At 39.6% G+C, this 23,405-nt stretch overlaps 1 protein-coding gene across 1 annotated transcript; it reads left to right on the top strand.

The window, feature by feature from the left end:
• Positions 1 to 5,320: 5,320 nt before the first annotated feature.
• CA2 (carbonic anhydrase 2) lies at positions 5,321 to 22,875 on the top strand. The gene is made up of 7 exons (XM_027064294.2): positions 5,321 to 5,525; positions 6,654 to 6,851; positions 16,201 to 16,319; positions 16,877 to 16,969; positions 18,040 to 18,102; positions 20,324 to 20,479; positions 22,067 to 22,875. The coding sequence occupies exons 1-7, from the start codon at positions 5,492 to 5,494 to the stop codon at positions 22,184 to 22,186; spliced, it is 783 nt and encodes a 260-aa protein (XP_026920095.1). The 5' UTR covers positions 5,321 to 5,491; the 3' UTR covers positions 22,187 to 22,875.
• The last annotated feature ends 530 nt before the right edge of the window (positions 22,876 to 23,405 follow it).

Here is a 23,405-nt window from a genome sequence, read left to right as displayed (position 1 = left end):
CAACTTTGTTCTGTTCTATGGTTCCACACTGACCTGGGTCCGTGTTTCATCCACTGTTTCACCAAGTGGGGATTAGCTGAGGGTGGAGGTAGGATAATTTGGGGAGGGGAAGTATGCTTTGCCTCCAATTATGACACTGGGGAATCCTGACTCTTGCCCTTGATCAGGAGGAAAAACTTGCTTGTGATGCCTACAATTCCCCTTGCATGGAAAATGTTCAGTTGTTCTTGTTTCTAAAAGGAAGTAAAAATTTCCCCATACAAGATGGTGATTTATAAGCAAAAGAGAAGTTCAACCATGTGACAAAGCTACTATGAACAAAATCAAGCTATCATGATTTTGGTAGGAAAGCCATCATTGGAAATATGCTGAAGCTAAGAGAATAAACAATACCCTTAAGGTGCAATTGTCTAACCAACACAAAATCAGTGAGGGCACGTTATGGGCAAAGCACTGCTAGGGCTCACGTGTTGCTAAACACACGTATAACCCTTTTCGAGACCTTCCACAAAAGCATAACCTTATAGATACTCTTAAGGCAGAGTTTCATGATCTTGGTACTATTAACATTTTACATTGAATAATTCTTTGTTATAAGGGGCTGTATTGTGCATTGTGAGATGTTTAGCAGGATTCCTGGATGTCAGTGGCACACACCCCCTTGTTATGACAATCAAATGTTTCCAGACATTGTCCACATCCTCTGTGGGGCAAAATTGCCCTCAGCTGAGAACTAATGCTTTATGATGAGATAGACTTTTATTCTTATTAAATTGAATATTTCTTGGTGCTGCATGTGGTAGTTATCACAGAACATAAAATATTTAAAATGTTTAATTTGTGTTTTTTAGTGTAATTGTCCCACTTAATATTTCCCTTCTATTTCTGGTTGAAATGGAAGCTTCGTAGCAATGTTTGAAACCCCCAACTACTCTTAAAAAATTTAATTACTTAGAGAAAAGTTCAAATGCTACTATTTATCAAAGACACATTAAGGAGCTGACATTTTAAATCTGAGAAGCAATTTACTTAGGAAAGTGAACGTATCTGTTTATTAGATGTAGAGTTAGTGCCATTTCCTGTGACTTTATTGGTTAGAGGGGGTTTGGTAGAAAACCCTAGAAATGACCAGTATGTTGATGTAACTTTGCTTTACAGAGCAGTATTGCAGACATTATCTTAATGCGTTTTTACTACAACACCTCGAGGAAGGAGACTTTTTTACACTCGGAACAGGAGCTTAGCAGGTCCTCAGTGAGGCCTCGTAGCAGATGGCTAAGAGCTCAGACTCTGCAGTAAGACTTCTTGGTTTCACACCTGGATCCATCACTTCCTGGTGGATACCTGGGGCAAAATGACTTACATCTATGCCTCAGTGTCCCTTGCTGTAAAGTAGGACTATGTGAGACATTTAGAACCATGCTTGAAGTGTAATCAGTTTTCGGTGTTATTTTTATGAGTAGGAACTCCAAAAATGTTCACTAAATGAATGTGATTTTTTTTTTCATGTAAGCTAGAGAAACAGAAAAGCCAAACTATTACTTTACAAAGGGAAGTACTATCATGATAATTATATTACTTATTCAATTTTTTAAAAGTGCCAGAGCCATAAGTAGTACCTTCCAGACATCAGTTCTCGTCATAAAGCTCCAGAGCTAGAATTCCCCCACAAATTTATAAAAAAGTAAGTGAAACTCAGAGGAATTACTTAGCTTGCTAGCAGTGATATAAGAAGTGAGTGTTGCAGCCCGAATCTGAACTCGGGTCTGTCTTCTTACAAAGCTGATTCCCATAGCACAATTCCATGTCTCTGCTGCAAGAACAAGAATCCTAATGCAGCAGCTAATGGCTAACCAGGCATCATGCTAATTTGCATGACCAAATCGCACGAGTTAGTCCATTTACCATTTCAACAGCCCAGGGTACTCTTTTTACATTTCAGATGTGGAAACTGAGGCTTGGGGAGGTGACATAAATCATCCGAGATTACAGAGAGGGTAAGTCTTGGAAGCCAAATCCCAACTCACAAAACTGGGCCCTGGGCTACTGTGTGACACTTCCTCCCACCCCACCGCAGAAGAATGTCAAGAAACTCAGAGGCCAAGAGGAAAGCCAGAGCCTGTGTAAAGCGAAGTGGCTTACTTTAGTAAGTGTGGATCTTTTTGTGAAAGGTCATTGTCAGAGGGTCGAAGGCAAAGAAGTTGGGGGGACAGCAAGCAGCATTCTGGGAACTAATGCCGATTTCCTCATCTATAAAGAATTGGACCACATAAGCTCTGAACTCCTTTTCCTTCTGAAATATGATATTGCTGAAGTTTTTATCATTCCCATTCTTACAACTTCCTAGTGACTTCCCCATGCAATGAGTATAAAGTCCTTCCCTGGAACATGGTCTTCAAGGTTTTGCAGGCTGCAGCCCCTGCCCGCCTCTAACTTCACCTACTTGTCTGTTCCTCATTCACAGTGCTCTAAGCACAAGTTTTCTGTTCTAGAAATGTCCTCAGCAGGGTCTTTACACTTACTGTTGGCTCTTCCTGAAATACATTTCCCTAGGTCTTTCCTTAATGGTTCCTGAAATGGCACTTCCTTCAACAGGTTTTCCATGAGCACTGACTGCATCTACAGTAACAACCCTTCCCTCATAATTTTCTACCTCTTTCCTGTTTTATTTTCTTCATAGTCATTACCACTGTTGGAAATTCACTTTTTTAAAAAATTTGTTTATTGTATACTATCCCTATCCATCCCCAGGTAAGCTCCAGGAGGTCAGGGATCCTGTTGATCTGGGGCTGTACCTCTCTACTGATTCTTGGCACATAATAGTACTGGATAGATTTGATGAGTGAATGAATGGATAGATGACCAAAGCTTTTACACCCTAAATAGTACCTAAAAACATTAAGCATGTAATAGGAGCTCAAAAACATGTGATAGTAATAATGATAACTAACATTTATTAAGCTCTAATTTTTGGCACTATGCTAAATCCTTTATATGAATGATCTCCCCACAACTCTGTGAGGTAGGCATTATTAATATCCTAGCTTTACAGATGAAAAAATAGAACTTTTGCAAGAGGAAGCAATTTTTCCAAGGGCAGAGGGCTGGTGAATTAGCCCAGACTCAAAAGCAAGTCTAACTTCAGCACAACGTTATGTGTTAGGTGATTGATTTCTGTAAAGAGAAACTGAGGTTACCTCCATTTGAATTAGTGACCACGTAATTTCAAAGAGAATTCTAGAGTAGTTGGTAGTGTCCTAGGGCTCAGGTTACAAAAATGTGGTAGCTACGTAGGATACAGAGGTGAATAATGTGATACAGTTCTCAACCTCAGGGGACTCATTCTCTTTTGCCCAAGAATTCTCCGTGACAGCAACCAAAAGACCCCTCCCTCCCCAAAACCAGAGGTACACACTTTTCTAGATTCTTAGGACAAGAACAAATAAACATAAACATGAATCATATTGGTTTGTGTGGAATTAAGTGAAATATATAGTAAATAAGACTTTTTAAAAGTTCATTTATTTATCTTGAGAGAAAGAGACTCAGAGAGAGAGGGAGACGGAGAATCCCAAGCAGGCTCCTTACTATCAGTGCACAGCCCAAGGCAGGGCTCAATCTTACCAACTGTGAGATCATGACATGAGCTGAAATCAAGATTCTGATGCTTAACAGACTGAGCCACCCAGGCACCCCTATAGTAAACAAAGATTTTGAGATCAACACTACAAAAATTTATACTGATATTATAATTTATTCCTTTATCTGTAAAAGTAATATGATGCCAGGGCTGATAAAATTGTGTAAAACTCTTCCTGCTTCTTCAGTTTTTAACATTTATTTATTTTTGAGAGACAGACAGAGACAGAGTATGAGCAGGGGAGGGGCAGAGAGAGAGGGAGACACAGAATTCGAAGCAGGCTCTGGGCTCCGAGCTGTCAGCACAGAGCCCGACGCGGAGCCCGAACCCACACACTGCGAGATGGTGACCTGAGCCGAAGTCAGACACTTAACCGACTGAGCCACCCAGGCGCCCCATCTTCAGTTTTAACTTTAATATGATCTCTCAAAGATCACAGAGACCCACAAGACAGAAAATCCTCCTCCCATCTCTGTGGCCAAGTCTCCTGAAGGAAATTAATTTTGTCCCCGCCTAAAAACAGTTCCTTATCTTTAAGTACAGTAAGGACAAGTGCTTCAAGCGCACAACACTTTTAGATGTCCACAAAAATGTTTTCTTTTCAAGTAGGAGAAATAAAAAGGAACACTTACGTGGAAGAAAATGTTGAAATACATAATGTTAAGATATTACTCTTCATATCAATACAGCCATAACTATGTATGTATGTATGTATGTTTATGAAGAAGGGGGCCCACCAAGTCATAATGCTGCCTTGCCTCAAAAATGTCCTCTCAGGTTTTTTTTTAAATTATTTCTTAGGTATCCCAGATGCCAAGTTTCCTTTTTCAACCAGGGAAATTGCCTCTTTGCAAGGAATACTTCGTTTTACCTAATTTCTCTTAGAAAAGTGATTTGTTTTAGAAATTTTGGGGGAAAATGTTTTAAACTAATGTGTACTCAGCTAGGAAGTCTCTCCTCCAAAGTTAATTTTTTAAAGAGGAGGAGGAAGGTAGGAGATGAGCACTTCATATGATACCCTGACCGGTTGCAAGGAAATGCAATCTCCTGGGCTCTCTCCTCAGTGTGGACTAAGGGCACAAGAGACTCTCGCTCATCTTTCTTACTTTATTCCACGGTCGTCCAGTAGGGGGCGCGTGGCTCTCAGCACCCGAAGCTGCTGGCTCCCAGCGCCTCAAGGATCGTATCCCTATTTGCCCCAAGGTCATAGCTCCTAACCTGGCCTGCTAGTCTAGAGCCGGGAACACCGGGGAGTAAGCCCTCGGGGCTGAAGTCCCCGGCGCGGGTGCAGCCGATGGGGCGGGGCGGGAGCGCTCTGAGGCCAGGGCTACGATCACAATGGGGACTGGGGATGAAAGGCACCAGGGGCCCGTGTCCGGAGCAGTCCGCGGGGTCGCCAGACTTCGCGCCCAGGAGGGGGGTGGGGTGCGCGTAGTCCCACCCGGGAGGCCGGGAGCCGCCGCCGCTGCCGCCGCCACGCGCGCGGAGAGCTCGGAGCCTTGTTGCCAGCCCAGGGACCCGGGGCCCGGGCCGCGGGCCGAGGGGAGCCGGGAGGCAAGAGAGGAGGTCCTGAGCCAGCAGAGCCCGCCGAGAGGGCGTTCTCCCCGCCCCTGGTGCCTCGCCCGCCTGGTCCGCCCCGAGCACGGGGAGATCACCTCCACCCGTCACCTCCTCCTCCCCTCGTCCAGGTCCACCCGGGGCTCCCTCCCCCGGGCCGCTCCCGAACACGAAGTTGGAGGGAGCCTATAAAAGCCGGTGACGGCGCGACCCGCGGACACACCGTGCAGGCGCCCGAGCAGCCACTGCTAGACCCGCGCCAACTCCTGCCCTGCCCAGACCAGCGGCGCGACCATGGCCCCTCACTGGGGATACGGCAAGCACAACGGTGAGTGCCGGCGGAGGGCGGCGCGGCGGCGGCGCCTGGGGCCCCGATCTTGGCCCGGATCTTGGCCTCGGCCCCGCAGACCCCGCACCTGCTGTTTACCGCGGCCAGTGGGAACACCCGAGGCACGGTGTGCCCCCCGTGCCCGCCCCGCCCTCTGCTTCCCGGCGCTGGGATGCCCGGTTGCCCCAGCCCCGAGGCCACTGTCGAGGAATCCCCGCGTACGGCGGTGGCGCGCAGGGCCCGAGGGAGGGGGAGCACGGCCTCAGCCTCGGGACTCGAGTTCAGTTGCCCCCGGGTCCCGAACCGGAGGCTATCCTAACCGGCCCTAGGAGGTAGCAAGGAAGGTTTTTTAAGGGGGAGGGAAATGTTAATTGTTGATTGCAGAAAAATTAGGGGACCCCCTTCCCTGCACACACTTCACTCTTAGCACCTGTGGCTAAGGCGCTCAACACGAACTGTCCCGGGGCATTTTCGTGGGCCGGTTTGAATCCATTGCGGTGATTTCTGGGTTCTCTCATCATGTCTCCTCTCCTAAGGTTAGAGGGTCACCAGGAACTCGGTTTTATCATGGCCACTGACCTGGGCTCTCCAGAGCCAGCAGATGCAAGAGAAAGATGTGTCTGGCGCACCTTTCGCATCTAGAGGTGGGATAGGACTTCCACGTAGGGGGAATGGTGACCATTAAAAGAGAGGTGCCAGGCCTGAGCAATGACCCTGCCTTTACATTCAGTAGGAGGACACTAGGGAGGAATCCCGACCTGCCCGAATGTCTTAAATGAGCTTGAATATCCTAAATGCTAACCACGAGCCCCGATGATAGTGTTTGCCCAATTTCAGTTGCCGAATTCAATAAAATGAGCATAAAAATAGCTAATATTTATATGGCACTCACTCTTTGTTCTATGACCTTTCCATGTATTGATTCCAAATCTCACAAACTCTAGGACGTAGATGTCATTACCCCATAATACAGATGAGGAGACTGAGGCACAAAATAAGTTATTCAGCTGAATGGTGCCACCAAAATTGGAACGGAGCAGATTGGTTCCAGAATCTTTGCCCTTTTCTAGGGATCTGGTTGTGCCCTTCCCCACACTGGGGGATTCACACATCTCTCCTCAATGCTAGGACCGGAGCACTGGCATAAGGACTTCCCCATTGCCAACGGAGAGCGCCAGTCCCCTATTGACATCGACACCAAAGCAGCCATTCACGATCCTGGCCTGAAGTCTTTGTTTCCTTCCTACGAGCAAGCGGTTTCTCGGAGGATCATCAACAACGGTCACTCTTTCAACGTGGAATTTGATGACTCCCAGGACAAAGCAGGTCAGTGTTTAAAAAATAACTTGTGTCTCTTACCCAGTAGCTATTTTCCCAGCTTGATGGGAGGAATCAGGAGCAGTGGCTTAATACTCCTGTTTGTCTCCACACTGTAAGATGCCACTCTGCTGATCTTCATTAGGTCCCAGGCTCTGAGAAGTAGGCTAATTACTTTGAAGTGGCCTGGGGCTGTGGCTCCCCTATAAAATTCCTGGTTTCTATGTAGGGCATTGTATAACTGTAATCTGCTTGTGAAAAGTCACAAAAGGCAAGGTCCCCTGGCAGTAAAGATCAGCAACAATGCGATTGGCAAAAACTGAACTTTGGAGATTTTTTCTAAAATATTTTTTTCCAGAATTGATGCCTATTCAATAAAAAAGTACATCTTAGTGCTGTCTTGAAGGTAGCAGTGAGAAGAGTGGAGAAAGCCTCGCTATTTAAAATACTGAAATGAAAAAAAATTAAAAAAATAAATAAAATACTGAAATTTGGAAGCATTGTATTTATGAATGCAAATGTGATAAAGGTGGCAGTGTATCTTGGTATCCACCCAGAAATTCATTCCACAAATGAAGAGGTTTTAGACTTGGTGGGCGGACCTGGCCCATTGCTGACAAAACCAATGACCATAATTTATCTGTAGTAGAGCTGTTTACAGGATGCACTTTGAATGCTTCTTTTTTCTTATTTAGAAACAGGAGAACAATCCCATTCAGACATGGTAGCAGCTTTCTTTGCCCATTGGTTGATTTAATTGCCAGTGCCCTATTTTCCTGAGTGCTTTCCTCTGAAGGTCGTTGAATGAATGGTGCTGCAGACACATGATGTGCGATGGTGGTGTGGGAGCAGGGAGAGCGCAGGGGCAAAAAGAGAAAACAGGAAAACCAAGAAGACATCCCGTAACGCTGTCAAATTTTTGCAGTAATGACCAAGAGTACTAATATAGTGTGTGTAATTATAGCCATTATAGTCCAGTTGACCATTTTTTTTTCAGTAGCTAGCCAATTATTCAGTCCAGTTTGGAAAAAAAAAATTCGCTCCTACCTTCTTTAAATTATTTTTTGATGCTTGGATTTCTGAAATAGTGACTCTGGAAGACAATTTGATGGAGGATAATGTGGAGATCATCTGAGAAATGTTTTCAACTTACCTGTTCCTTTTGTGCACCTCCCCCCAGTACACACACACACACACACACACACACACACACACACACACGCAAACACATATTCTGTCATAATATAATGGCTAATTAGACTTTGATTATTAGATTTAGTAGAGGATGTTCATTGAAGACACTTCAATGATTCTACCTTCCCAAGTAAGCCTTCCACTTCAAAGAAATAATGCTCAAGTGATTAAGCTAAAAATAAGGGAAATTTCTTTCCTTCCTGTAAAGGATACTGCATATTTTGATTATAATATGACTAGGCCATAGTCTTGGTGTTATTGTACATATACAAAGGATGCTACAAAACTCCGTGTTTATTTATTTAAAAAAAAAAACTTGAGCTATTTTAGTTTAAAAAATTTATTTTAATCTTTATTTATTTTTGAGAGAGAGACAGAGTGTGAGCAGGGGAGGGGCAGAGAGAGAGGGAGACGCAGAATCCAAAGCAGGCTCCAGGCTCTGAGCTGTCAGCACAGAGCCCGACACCGGGCTCAAACTCATGAACTGTGAGGTCATGACCTGAGCTGAAGTCAGAAGCTCAACCCACAGAGCCACCTACAGGCGCCCCCGAGCTATTTTAGTCTTTAGCTATCAACTGTTAAAAAAAGAGACACAGTGACTGTATGTTTCAATGTTGCCAGTGAAGTCAGTTTTCAGTGACCCTACTGGCCACCAGTCATATACCTCATTGGATGCCACATAGAAATTGGGTGCTTATTTGGAGTGATGGGGAAACAAATGTCTAGCAAATAGAACCGGATGAGATAATTCCTTACAAATTTGATCATGAAATAATTATTTCAGTAATATATTATTACTGGAAAGTGGATTTCGACATTGAGTCTAGCAACTGTGAACATAGAAATGGGTCAGGTAGCCGTGGATTCAAGTCCCAGCTCTGCCACTAACTAGCTCGGTGGCCCTGGGAACAATAGCAACTTAATGTCTCTAATTTTTAGTTTTTTTAACTGCAAAATTGGAGAAGCAGTAGTATCTACCACAAAGGAAAGATTAAATGGGACGGTAGATAGAAAGCACCTTAGCCCAGCACTTGGCACGTTACGATTCTCCAACAAGTGACCATTGCTGTTTTCATGTCGACACACCGTTCAACTGCTTTTATTAGGCAATTGCTGTAGCGATCACCTGTGGTAAGATTACTGAAGAAAGTTTTTAATGAACTGGAAGATTACCTGCCACCACCTGATGGGATTTAAAATTTTTATTTTTATATTTTCCTCAACATTCCATTTATCATATTAAAGTATGTACTGATTTTATATGTGACGTTATTATATAGTTACATGTTTTAGCACGACAATGACAAGTTCTGACGGATTTCTAAATAAGCAGTAACTGATTAGAGAGCTGTTTAAAACTACTTCTCCTGGTGAGTAACACATATATTATTAAAGCCATGTTTAGATTGTGAGAACAGTGGTTTTGATAGGGTCTTAAACCCATGCCTTTAGAGACACATGCATTATTCACTTAGTTCTTATGAAAACAAAACAAAACAACAACTAAAACCCATTCCTAACACCAGTTAAATGCATGAAGGCAGGTAGAGGTCTAGTCTCCTTCCTGTATCCCTAGATTTCACGCTGGGGATACCTGAAGTATAAAGACACAGAAACAGCAGTGACAGCTGACAGCAATTTTGGTAAGTGCAACAAGGACATATAGTCAAGGAACTATGGAAACGTGAAAGAGACTTAGGAGTCGTTCTGTGTAAGTCAGGAAATACTTTCCAGGGTAAATAAAACTTATGCTGAGGCTTGAACTTGGAGGAGACTCCAGGCAAAGAGAAGTAGGAAAGACCAGGGGATTTGAGAGAGAACAGTATGTGCTCTGACGGGCAAGGAGGTGCCATAAAAACAAGGAAGAGTTAATGTTAGAAAGGCTTGCTCTCCTTTATGTATGAATGATCCCTTTGTAACTTTGCCCATACCTCTTCAACACTGTCAGTTGTTTGGGTTAAACCAGGAAGCAAATTTTTTTCCAGGATGTAGAATATATTAAAATGTTGGCATTAAGGAAAAACAGAATAAATCAAACAATCATACCATGCAGAGAAGCACCCTTTAGATTTTTTAAAAAAAGAATCCTAGACTCTCAAGTTAGAACGAATGATGGAGATACTCTAGTCAAATTCACTTAAAATAATTATGAGAAAACAGAATGCTAAGGAGTTTAACTTGCTAGTCCCTTCTAATTTGTTGGGATGAGACTAAATGACCATCACTTAAAAATAAAAGTTGAATAAGAATCTTTGAATGATAACCACAATTAATATTTAGTGTATATGTACCATGTTTTAAAAAATTGATATGCTTTTCTATACACTGAAGTCTAAAAACAATTCATTCATTTTGGTCACTCAATATTTTATTTTATTTTTTGGTCATTCAATATTTTGAATCAACAACTTAACATCTCTTTTTGTTAAGAGTTATTTTCATGGTATTAACATTTTTAGATATCTTTTACCTCTTGTTTTCTACATCTAAATGCTTCAGTTCCTTTTACTGATTTATTTATTTATTTATTTATTTATTTCTACCTCAGTGAGATTTCAGCCTTCTAGAACTTCTTATAGATTTAAGTTTTCAAATATCCTGAATATTATCTTATCTGATACTAGAGTATCACTAACTGAGCTGGTTGAGTTTATTATGTTTATGTTTAGTATGTTTAGTATGTTTAAGCTTGAAAGAATTCTTTTAATGTTTATTTTTGAGAGAGACAGAGACAGAATGCGAGTGGGTTAGGGGCAGAGAGTGGGAGACACCGAATCTGAAGCAGGCTCTGAGCTGTCAGCACAGAGCCCGACATGGGGCTCGAACTCACGAGCTGTGAGATCATGACCTGAGCCGAAGTCAGTTGCTCAACCGACTGAACCACCCAGGTGCCCTGAGAGAATTCTTTTTAGGTGTGGAGTTAATAAAATAAAAATGTGGAGTTAATAGCTTTAACTAAAAGTTCTCATCAATCTTCTAAATTCCTTTAACAATAAACCACCTTAAATTAATGAAAAATTGCTAATCCTGTTGGTCTTTTAAAAAACTTATTAAAAAATAACTCTCCCTGCTTGCATTCTTTTATTACTAGCTTTATCTGGGAGAAAAGAATACTAGTCAAATTATTAACTTCTGCTAACTCATTAAGTTTTATTAATGAGTTTAAAACTCTCCTGCTTTCTTGCAATGTTAGATGCAAATATTGAAAAACCAATGCCTGAAATTATTGAGCCAATCCATATACAACTGTCATATAATTTCTCTTCTTTAGAAATTGATATATTTTTATCTGTCTATATTATTTCAAGAAAAAAGGAGGGAAATGAACAATTTATCTGTGCTCATTTCAGGCAGACCACTGTCTCTATGACAATAGAACTCCATACATGAGTCTTGCTTGATTTTCAAGGACTTGCTTTTGAAGCTTTAATATTGTCCTTCTGTGAATAATTTTAAATTAAAAGGAATCAGAGCAGCAACAGGTGAAAGGGTTCGTTGTGCATACTGTTAATGGTGTAAGAGAAACCTAAGTATTTATAAAACTGACCAAAACATTCTAAATACTGTATTTTTTTTTAACGTTTATTTGTTTTTGAGACAGAGAGAGTCAGAGCATGAATGGGGGAGGGTCAGAGAGAGAGGGAGATACAGAATCTGAAACAGGCTCCAGGCTCTGAGCGGTCAGCACAGAGCCCGACACGGGGCTGGAACTCACGGGCCGCGAGATTGTGACCTGAGCCGAACTCGGACGCTTAACCGACTGAGCCACCCAGGCACCCCTAAATACTGTATTTAATTATATTCATGTCAAAAGAGTTTCCTTTGTTTTTTTTTTTTACTCTTCTATAATTTCCATATACACAAAACTAAAAAATCCTGTCCTTTTGATTTTTTTTCCAGTTGTTTGGTTCATCTTTTTATTGCCAACAGATATTTCTTAGTGGATTATATTTAGTGGCGTCTTCAAAAAGCATTTATTAAATGAACACACACACATACCTAACATCACATTTTCAAAAAATACCCTATTGCTATATATATTTTTTAAGTTGATTTATTTTGAGAGAGAGAGAGAGAATGAACAGGGGAGGGGCAGAGAGAGAAAGAGAGAGAGAGAAACCGAAGCAGGCTCCACGCTGTCAGTGCAGCGCTCTACTCAGGACTTGAACCTGAGCCGAAATCAAGAGTCAGATGCTTAACTGACTGAGCCACCCAGGTACAACCCCCCCCCCCCCATTGCTGTATTATATGTTCTAATAAAACTTCCATTTTCCATTGTTCATACAGTAGAAGGGAAAACTGAAGTGGTGCTTTACCCTTTTAAAATCCAGAGCCTTTTCCCTGTTGCCTGACAAAAACTGTGGAGCATCTATTCTTAGACTTTGATCTGTACCAGAATCATCTCACTGTTCCCTCTGAAAATATCGGTCATTAAAGTCAGCATCTGGCTTGGGCATCTGCATTTTAACAGATGATCCTGATTCACATAGAAATCTGAGGACCAGAGATATGGAAGGTGCCTTGAATATTTTCTATTTGTTTTACAGCATTTAAGAGGTCTTAAAGAGAAATAAAATGCTGTTCCATGTTTACTGGCTCATGTTTTCTATTCTTTGGGGCTATCATCTTGTCTACTTTCTTTGTCTGTGAAATCAATACATTCTTAACTTGATGCTCCTAAAAATCCACCCCCCTCCCCTTAATACCTCCCTCCATCCATTTTAGTTAAACCACAGATCCTAGGTATTGTTTTTACTCTCATATAATTTCCATGTACCGGAAACTAAAAACTTCTGTTCCCTTGATTTTTAGTTGTTGTTTACTTTAGTGTAAGTGACAGCTAAACATCTCACTATTTTAAAAGAAATAAAGTGTGGAGACTTTTTCTTCATTCATTTTCTTCATTTTAGTTGTAAACTCCAGGATTATTGACTACTGCTTCAAAAGCAAAATAGTAATGCGTAATTTAATGAAGATTGTTTATCTCCTGGAAATGCTGCATTTTTAGTAGACTTAGTCATGTACTTCATTAGTAAGAGATCCCTTAAATTTGCATTTTAAACTAAAGATTATTAGAAATGGTTTATTTGTATTTTGGATTTAAGAGAGATTATTGATATTCGTTAAGGTGTTTACTTTGTTATTTGGATACATTTTATGTTAAGTAATAATAAAGGGAGTAGGAAGAAAAAATTAAAAATGTTAAATTTTCAGTTTTTAATTTGTATAGTCTTGTATATTATTGGACTGGATGCCTTAGTTTTCACAAATAACATAGTTTACGTAATTTCTCTAAGTAATATGTATAGGAAGACAGATTAGAATGTATTTAGTACTTATTTTGTGTTTTATATATGTAGTATGTATAACTGATGGCTGATCATGAAAATTAAAATTGGCTAGAGCCCTTGGTGTTGAGATTTGGATTTAAATTAAGTTTTGGGAATTTTGAAAAGATATTGTGGTAGAAAATTTATTGTGGAATACATTTCCGTGATACAATAAATCATGGACTCTTCAGAGCCCTCACTAACGGCTGGATTTTAAAGAGGAAAAATATACGCAGTCAGCAGTTTCTGCTACTTTTAAAAATTATTTTTGCATCAGACAGACAGACTTCGTTTTAAACTTGGATCGTTCAGAAAATGGTATGTAGCAATCAAAATAAGTAAATAAATAAGTAGATCTGGAAAAAGTGCAAGCTCCCTATTTTTCAACCAAATGTCTTTTTTATGTTGCACATAAGATGTATGCTGCCTGTATTAGAGTTTGTGGCAATTTATTACTGTAACCATGTTTTGGGGACGACTTCATTAACTAAATTCTGCGCTAAGGATTTGTTGAAATAACCAACTCCTGAAGTAGACCAGAAATGTTTCTTTTTGTAGCAACTAAATTTTAAGAATTTAATAACCTCTCCTAGGTACAAGGGCTTCTAATCTACTTGGCAACATAGTTTTATTTTAACAGGAGCTAAAACAGGTGTCTGGTAATAACAGATTAGCACTGAGTATGTTTAATCATTGAACCAAGAATCTTTTTCTCTTTTCTTTCTTTCTTTCTTTCTTTCTTTCTTTCTTTCTTTCTTTCTTTCTTTCCTTCTTTTGTTCTTTTCTTTCTTTGTTTCTTTCTTTCTTCATTTCTTTCTTCATTTCTTTCTTTCTGTAGTATTAGCAAAGCTTGTTTAATAAAAGCTCATATACGTTCTTGACTAATTCTAAATCTTCTCTGAAATAAGTAAATTAAGATGGAATGTTAAGATCTGCAAGGGAGTGAATAAGAATATGAAACAGAAATAAGTTTTATTATTTTTAAAATTGAAGATTCTGATATTGTTCACAAGGGGAAAGAGATACATTTAGGAAGATAAGTTATCTTGATGCTTAATATGGTTTTATTTAATTTATTTTGCTACTCGGTAGAACTAGTGATGTTACAGAGGGCATTTGCTTTTTATGATCAGCCAGTTGGTAGCTTTAAAAAGTTATTATAAAGGAATTATTTCAGTACCAGTTTATTTCATGAACAAATATTTAGTTTTAAGAATATATTATTATGAAAAATGGAATTTTTTATTTTGAAAAAGCCTTGTGGGGGGGTGCAGATAAGGCTAATTATTTCCTTACAGAATTATCAGATAAAAAAAACTTTAACAATAATTCGTTAAATTTCAAGAGATGTGATTTTATCAGACTGTACCCAAATTGATGTTTCTTAGCAGATCTGTGATGTAACATCGTTTACATAATTGGTTCTTCCCCCTCCCCCGCCCCTTGGCCTATTGTAAGGCAGTGCTGGGGACCAGAGATTGTATCAGGAGCTAAGAAGGGCCTAAATATCTTCCAGCCAGCTCTGTTTTTTACTTTGGATAGATGGATGGCTGCTGCTACCATTTATGCATACTTAGGTGAAATTAAGCAAACTTGACTCTACAGACTTTGTTGCTTTGCTTTGCAAAGCCAGAGTAAGTTTGGGCTCATTGTTGTATAGAATTATAATCCAAAGCTAATAAAATGCATTTACAGCAACAGATGTTTTAATCCTAGTTCTAGAGAAATAAAATTTGAAGTTGGAGAACTAATCTAATTTTAAAAGCTTTTAAATATATTGGTAAGTTTCATGAATATATACAAGTTAACAAGGTTTTATGGAGAGGCTGGGGGAAACTGATTTCCTCCTATTTTAATTCTCTCTAATACACAACTCCGTATCTACAGATAGACTGTACTGGAGATGACATCCAGTCATATTCTTCTGTCTCGTACTTTACTCTAACAAAGTTATATTAATACCAGAATAATAGAATCATAAGACAGTTATTAAAGTTAGAATTTTAAGTTTTTGGAGGCAACAGAGTACTATGTGCTCTGTTAGGTGATCAATAAATTTTTAGTGAAGTGATAAACAATTGAATGGATCCACTTTACAGATGAGGAAATTAAGATCAGAAAGGTTCGATGAAACATTTTAATGGGATAAAGCTAGTTACTAGCAGTGAAAATCCAAATTCTGAAGAATTTGGGAAGCCAGGGTAAGGAAAATTGGGTTTTATACTAAGATCAATGGAATGCTTATTGTTTCACAAATTCTGGCATCTGGGGTTAGCAAAGCAGATGGTAGGGCAGTCATGGGGCTGTGGAGAAGAGAGCTTCCCATGTTTTCTGGAGTGTGCCACAGACCTGCATCGACAAGCAGATACAAGGGCACCTCCCCAGTCATTCACAGAGGACTTAATAATTCCACTTAAGACTTCCTCTCTCTGAACCAGAACCTGTGAGTCCAAACAAACCCAGAAGAGAAGTTATCACTGTGCTCAGAAAACAGATGGGAAAAGTACCCACCTTCAAGCCAACACAAGTGAGGAGAAAAGCCAGTTGAAATGATTTTGTTCAGCCCTGTAGACTAAACTTGAGTCTGGATTTAATTTTCACAAAGTGAAAATGTTGCTACAGGCATAAATTTAGAATTATGCAACAGGATTGAATTACATTATAATATTTAGTAGTGTGTGTTTCATGTGCATATGTACATATACGTGTGTATATACATGCGATTTTGTGTATGTTGTGTGTATGTATATACATTCATACACTCATACTCATATACACATAGGCACATGTATAATATACATATATCATATATATACATATTTTTTACATTTTAGTGCTGAAAGGAGGACCCCTCACTGGCACATACAGATTGATTCAGTTTCACTTTCACTGGGGTTCGTCTGATGGGCAAGGATCTGAGCATACTGTGGATAAAAAGAAATATGCTGCAGAGGTAAGATATGCTTTTTTGCCTTCCAGGGAAAAATGTAAATTGATTTTCAGCATTAATTTCAAAAACATAGTTTTGTAAATTCGACTCAAACTAAGCGAACCACTTTTTTTTCTTTTTACAAAGGACCTTCACATTTGCTTCTTATAACTTGTATTTGTGATATTACAATTAATGCTGCAAAACATTCTCTGCTACACTCAAGGACATCGTTTGCAAAAACTTAAATGAATTCAAATTGGAGGATCCTGTTTTAACATAAATCTAAAAATAGCATTTGTGTCTTTCCTCAAAAATATGTAACTCTTTGAGAGTTGACGAAGTCACTTGCTGTTATGTCAAATAGTGGATAATTAGGATGAAAATGAAAGAAAAGCTTATATTTTAAATTACCCACATTTTCCCTTTCTTTAGTAACCTTTAGTTGTAAAGAAAAGATCACTGGGTACAATCGGCAGGTTTTATGATGTATATCATTTATTGTGGTTTTGTCTCTGGATAACATTTGGAGGATTAATGATGTATATCATTCATTATGGTTTTGTCTCCGACTGCTTTAGCTTCACTTGGTTCATTGGAACACCAAATATGGGGATTTTGGAAAAGCTGTGCAGCAACCTGATGGACTGGCTGTTTTGGGTATTTTTTTAAAGGTTAGTTGATGGCCCAATTCTTTTTTTCCCTGTTTTTGAGAAAGGTTAACCAGACAGAACATTCATAATAAACAGGACATTCTACAAAGAGCCTAAGGAATGCCTTTGGCTCCAAAATATTTTCAGGCTTATGTCCCCCTTCATATCTGCTAGTAGCTCTAGAGATGGAGGGCAAAAATCAAAACAAAAACAAAACAAACAATCCAAGAGGTATTAATTAGGTGCTATTTAGATGTAAATGTGAAGGATGTATACATGCGGAATGTAAAATGAGAAAGAGGTATACTTCAGATGACTACTGGTTTTTATTTTAAAATTCACCCTTAACTAGATAGTAGTGTTTCATGACAGGTAAAGCTAAATTTAGATCAAGTTTTGGAGGGCTCAAGGGCAGTGACTCAATATTGGAGAATTTCAGGCAACAGTGGGGCATACAGTTTGAGCTGCCCTCTAGACAGCTGTAAAGCAAGTTGAGAAAAGTCTGGGCTGGAGATTCATGGGGCCTGACATCATATGTCAAGGTAGAAGCTACAAGTGAATATGAAATCATCCAAGGAAAGCACCAAGAGGGAGATGATAAAGCTGCTAATCACGCAGTCCTGAGAAACTGCAGAATGTAAGACGTTTAAGGCAGTGGGAAAGATGGTATTAAAAGACTAAAAAGGAATACAGAAGTCAAGGGAGATTGCTGAGGCTGGAGGGCAGAGGGGAAGCCAAAGGAGGAGAGAATTTCAAAAAGGAGAGAGGTCAATAGTATAAAATCCTGCAAGATTAAGGTTGAACAGCGTTCCTTGCTTTGGCAGTTAGAGGTCAGTTGGAGGTCACTAGTGACATTTGAGAGAGTACATTCAGGGGACTGGGCGGTGGGGGGGGCGAAGCAGAAAGAAGTTGTCAGTGACAGTAGGGAAGTTCATGGTGCCAATGTGATCAAAGTAAGATGGATGGGTGGCATGTACCAGTGGTAGACTTTGGTTCATCGTTTGGAAACCTTTTATGGTAGAGCTGCCCAAATCAAAACTGATGTAATACCAACCAGATTACGGTGCCTTGTACATTATGTTTTCCTATAGATTGGTGATGCCAACCCGGGCCTACAAAAAGTCCTTGATGCACTGGACTCCATTAAAACAAAGGTACAGTTGCATTTTCTGCCACCTCGATAGAGTACCTATGTTTTATATCCCACTGGTTTTAGGAAATTCTTTTGATCAAATCGAATAGTCTCAGTTTGACATGTGGTGTTTGGATGAACGGTTAATGAAGGTAAAATGTTGCTTATATATTCATGTAACTTTTCTTTATCCAAAAGTTGATCCTAATTCTAGTATAATTTTAATCTTGCCTTTATTTAATTTTGTTTCCCCATCATTTGAACATTCATATATAAGAGTCAGAGAATCTCATGACTGAAAGGAAACTGAAAGATCATCTGGTCAAATTATTGACTCATTCACACAGCAGGTATTTGTTAAGTACTTGCTCCATTTCAGTCACTTGGTTGACATAGGAGATACAATGCTGAGCATGAAGACTAATCCATCCCAAGTTTAAATTCTACAGCACAGCCATGTTTAGGTCATTGAACATCTGCTAAATACAATCCCCAGTCGCAGGCCTGGCTTCAGAAAGCTCATATTCACTGAAGTCATGTTTATCTTCTGAAATGCTCACTTGTTACTCCTATCTGACCCCTTTGAATGATGGAGAATAAACCTGATTCAAAAACACTAATTGGAAAAGATATGTACCTTCACATTAACTGCAGCATTATTTATAATAGCCAAGATACAGAAATAGCCCAGTGTCCAACAATGGATGAATGGATAAAGAAATGTAGATTATATGTACACAGTGGAATATTTCCAGTCATAAAAAAGAAGGAAATCTTGCTGTTTACGACAGTATGGATGGACCTTGAGGGCATTAAGTTAAGTGAAATGAGTCAGATAGTGAAAGACAAATATATGATCTCACTTATATGCAGAATCTGAAAAATAAACAAATAAACAAACTAAAAACCAATGAGTGCATAGACACAAAACAGATTGGGCGTTATCAGAGGTTGGGGGGAAGTGGTTGAAGGGGGTCAAAAGGTACAAACTTCCAGTTATAAAATAAATAAATTTTGGAGATAAAATGTACAGCATAGCAACTGTTGTTACTACTACTGCATTGCATATTTGAAAGTTGCTAAGAGAGTAGATCTTCAAAGTTCTCATCATAAGAGAAAAAATTAGTAACCAGGCATAGTAATGGATGTTAACTAGACTTATTGTGTTGATCATTTCGCAATATATGCAAATATCAAATCATTATGTTGTGCACCTGAAGCTAATATAATATTATGTATTAATTATACCTCACAAAATGAAAAACCTGATCATCTTTTTTTTTTTTTTTGAGAAAGAATCTTAAGCAGGCTCCACACTCAGCTCAGAGCCCAACACTGAGCTCCATCCCACAATCCTGGGATCATGACCTGAGCTGAAATCAAGAGCGGGTTGCTCAACTGAGCTGCCCAGGAGCCCCGATCTTTCTTTCTTTTGAACCTATTTTCTCTAATAGGGTTTTGCCTACCCCGAGGCTAGTTATCTTTTGTTCGCTTTATTCTCTTAGGACAGTTTTCTCTCTTTGTAACAACTTTGTCCCTCTGCTTGTAACTCATTGCTGTTTGCATCTGTTGCTTTAAAAGTGTAGTGTCCGGAAAAGAAAGCAGTTATTCAGTTCTGATCCAGCCATGAGGTATGATAGCAAGGCAATTACCTCCTCGTTAAGGATACTCTATTTTGGTGACTGCAGCCTCAAATTTGCATTATTTTAGTGGCAGCAATTTCACTTTAAATACTGGATGTGATCAGTTAATAACTTGAAGGAAATTATAAGGGATAATTATGGAGGACAAGATGAGAATGGACATGTGAAAATAGTATCGTCAGGTTCCCTTGCTCATATCTGCTCGTCTGTATTTCCAAGTCAAATGTCATCTGTTAATTTCTTTTTATTTCGTTTTCTGGTGAATATGGGACCTCTCTTAAAAGAGGGGGGCGGAGGGGCGCCTGGGTGGCTCAGCTGGTTAAGCGTCCAACTTGAACTCAGGTCTTGATCTCATGGTTTATGAGTTCCAGCCCCGCATCAGGCTGTGTGCTGACAGCTCAGAGCCTGGAGCCTGCTTCAGATTCTGTGTCTCCCTCTCTGCCCCTCCCTTACTCATTCTCTCCCTCTCTCTGTCTCTGTCTCTCTCTCTCAAAAAACACATTAAAAAAAAGTTTTCTGGCGACCAGAAGGGAGTATTTGTTTCCTGCCTTCCTCCCACTCTGATCACGACACATAACCTGTGTGTTTGCCTAATTCCAGGGTAAGAGTGCTGACTTCGCTAACTTTGACCCTCGTGTCCTCCTTCCGGAAAGCTTGGACTACTGGACCTACCCAGGCTCCTTGACCACTCCTCCTCTTCTGGAATGTGTGACCTGGATTCTGCTCAAGGAGCCCATCAGCGTTAGCAGTGAGCAGGTCGGTTTCCTAAAGTGAGGGAGAGCATTTCATCCAGACAGAGGAGCTTGGCTTTTGGATTTGGACAGACCCAGGGTTTACGGGCTTAATCCTGCTCTTGATGCTTCTAGCTGTGGAACTAGTGTCTATAGCAGTGTGTAGCTGATAAACAGCTTTTGAGAAATATTTGCTGTTACTAGCCATAACTTTAGGCAGTGTTTACTCTGTGAGGTTGGGTGATCCTGGGGATTAAATGAGAAGGGTGTCTGTCACTTAATAAATGCTTTTATGGAAACTGTGAGGAAACTGAGGCCCAGGACAATGAGATTTCATACTCAAGGTTACACAGATATCAGTGGTAACTCCCCGCCGATTACTCACTCACGTAAGAGCTTGCTGCAGTTCTTTTTGTATCAGAATACCTTTCTGAATTCTGACAAAAGTAAAAGCCATGCTTTGCAGAAAAAAGTATCAAAAACTCACTCCAGGTTGCTTTAACAACCTTTAACACAGACTCTTACTTTTCCCATACAATATAGTTTATGCAGTTCAAGTTATTAATGCAGCTTCTAAGTCGCCAATAGTACCCCCTGTCTGTCTCTATTCCCACACAGCTGAAATGTAGAAAATGGACATTCCTCAGTAGGATCCACAAGGACTTGGATCCTGGGTAATTTAACCGATGTTACAGTAGCTGAGGCATAATTACTGGACCAAAGAGATCAGGTTAAAGGCTGTTGATTTGTGGGCTGTTTTATTACTGCCCGAACAATCCTTCTTCATTTAGATCAAGACTTGCTTAGGAAAAGGGAAGCACCCCTTTGCACAAATAACCTCAAAGAAGTAGGAGGCTGGTTGAGGGCTGCCTGTTTCACATCGTTGGGCCAGGGAGCTAAAACAAGGTTAAAAGGGAATAAAGATCAGTCAATGTCAAGGATTTCCCAGATTGGGAAAATTCATTTATGTGTTTCTATACATTTAAGCAAAGATACCAGCCCTCACTTATCCCCTGGAGCTTGCAGATCCTGGGTCACTTTAGGTCACCTTCCCTGGGGCAGAAAACAGAACTCTAATTGGGATCTAAAATTTCTGTTAGTATTTTACATGTCAGAAGTGTTTTATAGGCTTTTGATGTTTGATTTTAAAATTTAAAGAGGGAAAAAACAAGCTCACTGAAAATTTCCTTCCAAATGACACCAACAATCTTGTGTGCATTTTCTAGAAATTGATTTGTTATCTAAAAGCATAGGGATATAGGGGCGCCTGAATGGGTCAGTCACTTGAGCATCCAACTTGGGCTCAGGTGGTGATCTCATGGTTCGTGAGTTCAAGCCCACATCAGGCTTGCTGCTCTCTGCACAGAGCCCACTTCAGATCCTCTGCCCCCCTTTCTGTGCCCCTCCCCCACTTGCACTCTCTCAAAAATAAATACAACATTTAAAGTAAAATAAAAGTATACACATATGTTTATGTGATTATACATTTATTGAGAATCAAAGTGAAGTTTAATATTGGAAAATGCATTTCAGGGTATAACGCAAGCACATAAATGAATACTATTGTGAAACTTGGTCTTTTAGTTTTTTAATATTTTATTTTGCCTTTTAGATGCTGAAATTCCGTAAGCTTAATTTCAATAAGGAGGGCGAACCAGAAGAACTGATGGTTGACAACTGGCGCCCAGCTCAGCCGCTGAACAACAGAAAAATTAATGCTTCCTTCAAATAAGATGGTACCGGAGCCCAGGACCAAAGAATGGACCTCTGGGTTTCCCGTTAGCTAAGCACAAATCTACCTTGTTGAATTGGACCTTGGCTGCTTTGCATCTGGTTTTCTAGACCTTTCATTTCTCACCTGATGTGCTTATTAGTAAAATGTGAAGAACCTGACCAGGTGTCATCCTTGACAGAATTGCTGTGACGGGTGCTTTGCTTATGGTAGTAGCCTTTCTGTAGTGGAGAATATAGTTCAAGGAATAGGGGAAAAAATACCTTGACTTTGTTCATAGAACAGAGGGTGATGAGCATTAACAATTGTTCACAAAAATGCTAGTTTTAAAGCATAGGAAAATAGAATGAGTGCAAATCCCTATCATGAGATAAATTGAGCTATGTAATGTACATCAGGTAAAATAGTCATGATTCTGTGTAATGTGAATCAGGTAAAATAAATATTCATGATTCCAAGATGTTATATTAATGAGCAAATTTTAAATTCTTATATATTTGTAGCAATGTTAAATATGAATTATGTTGTAATTTAGTGACTTTTGAATTACAGAGATATAAATGAAGTATTATCTGTAAAATTGGTATAATTATAGTTGTGATACAGAGTATATTTCCATTCAAATAATATATCATAACTTAATAAATATTGTATTTTAGATATATTCTCTAATAAAATTTGGACTTTAATTTGGGGCTATTTTATTTCCTGCTGGGCAATATGTAATAATGGAAAAGCAAATGTGTACTTTTTTAAAGGTTTATTTGTTTTGAGAGAGAGAGAGAGAGCGCATGAGCAAGGGGAGGGGCAAAAGAATCTGTGCTGTCAACCCAGAGCCCAATGTAGGGCTCGAACCCACAAACCGTGAGATCATGACCTAAGCCAAAATCAAGAGCTGGACACTTAACTGAGCCACCCAGGTGTGCAGAGCAAATGTGTACTTTTATAACTTATATTAATTCATTAATAATAAGCTATTTATAACTGTAGGAGTTTTCATAAAAGAAAAAACCTGGAAGGTCTTTTACTATTTGCCAAGTGCTGTTTTAAGTGCTTTCTGAACACTCATGTAATCTTCATGAGTGATGAAGAATGAATGAATCTCATTCTCATATGAGAATGAATCCTGCAAGGGAGAGAAGAACTGGTTACACTAAAAGCAGCAAGGTGGAGAAAAGTGTACATGCTGAATCAATATATACTCCTTGGGAATAAAACA

This window comes from Acinonyx jubatus, chromosome F2 (assembly GCF_027475565.1).
Source record: "Acinonyx jubatus isolate Ajub_Pintada_27869175 chromosome F2, VMU_Ajub_asm_v1.0, whole genome shotgun sequence".
In the NCBI taxonomy this organism is placed as follows: domain Eukaryota; kingdom Metazoa; phylum Chordata; class Mammalia; order Carnivora; family Felidae; genus Acinonyx; species Acinonyx jubatus.
Note: the sequence above shows the minus strand (reverse complement) of the source record. Positions and strands in the feature narration are given on the sequence as shown.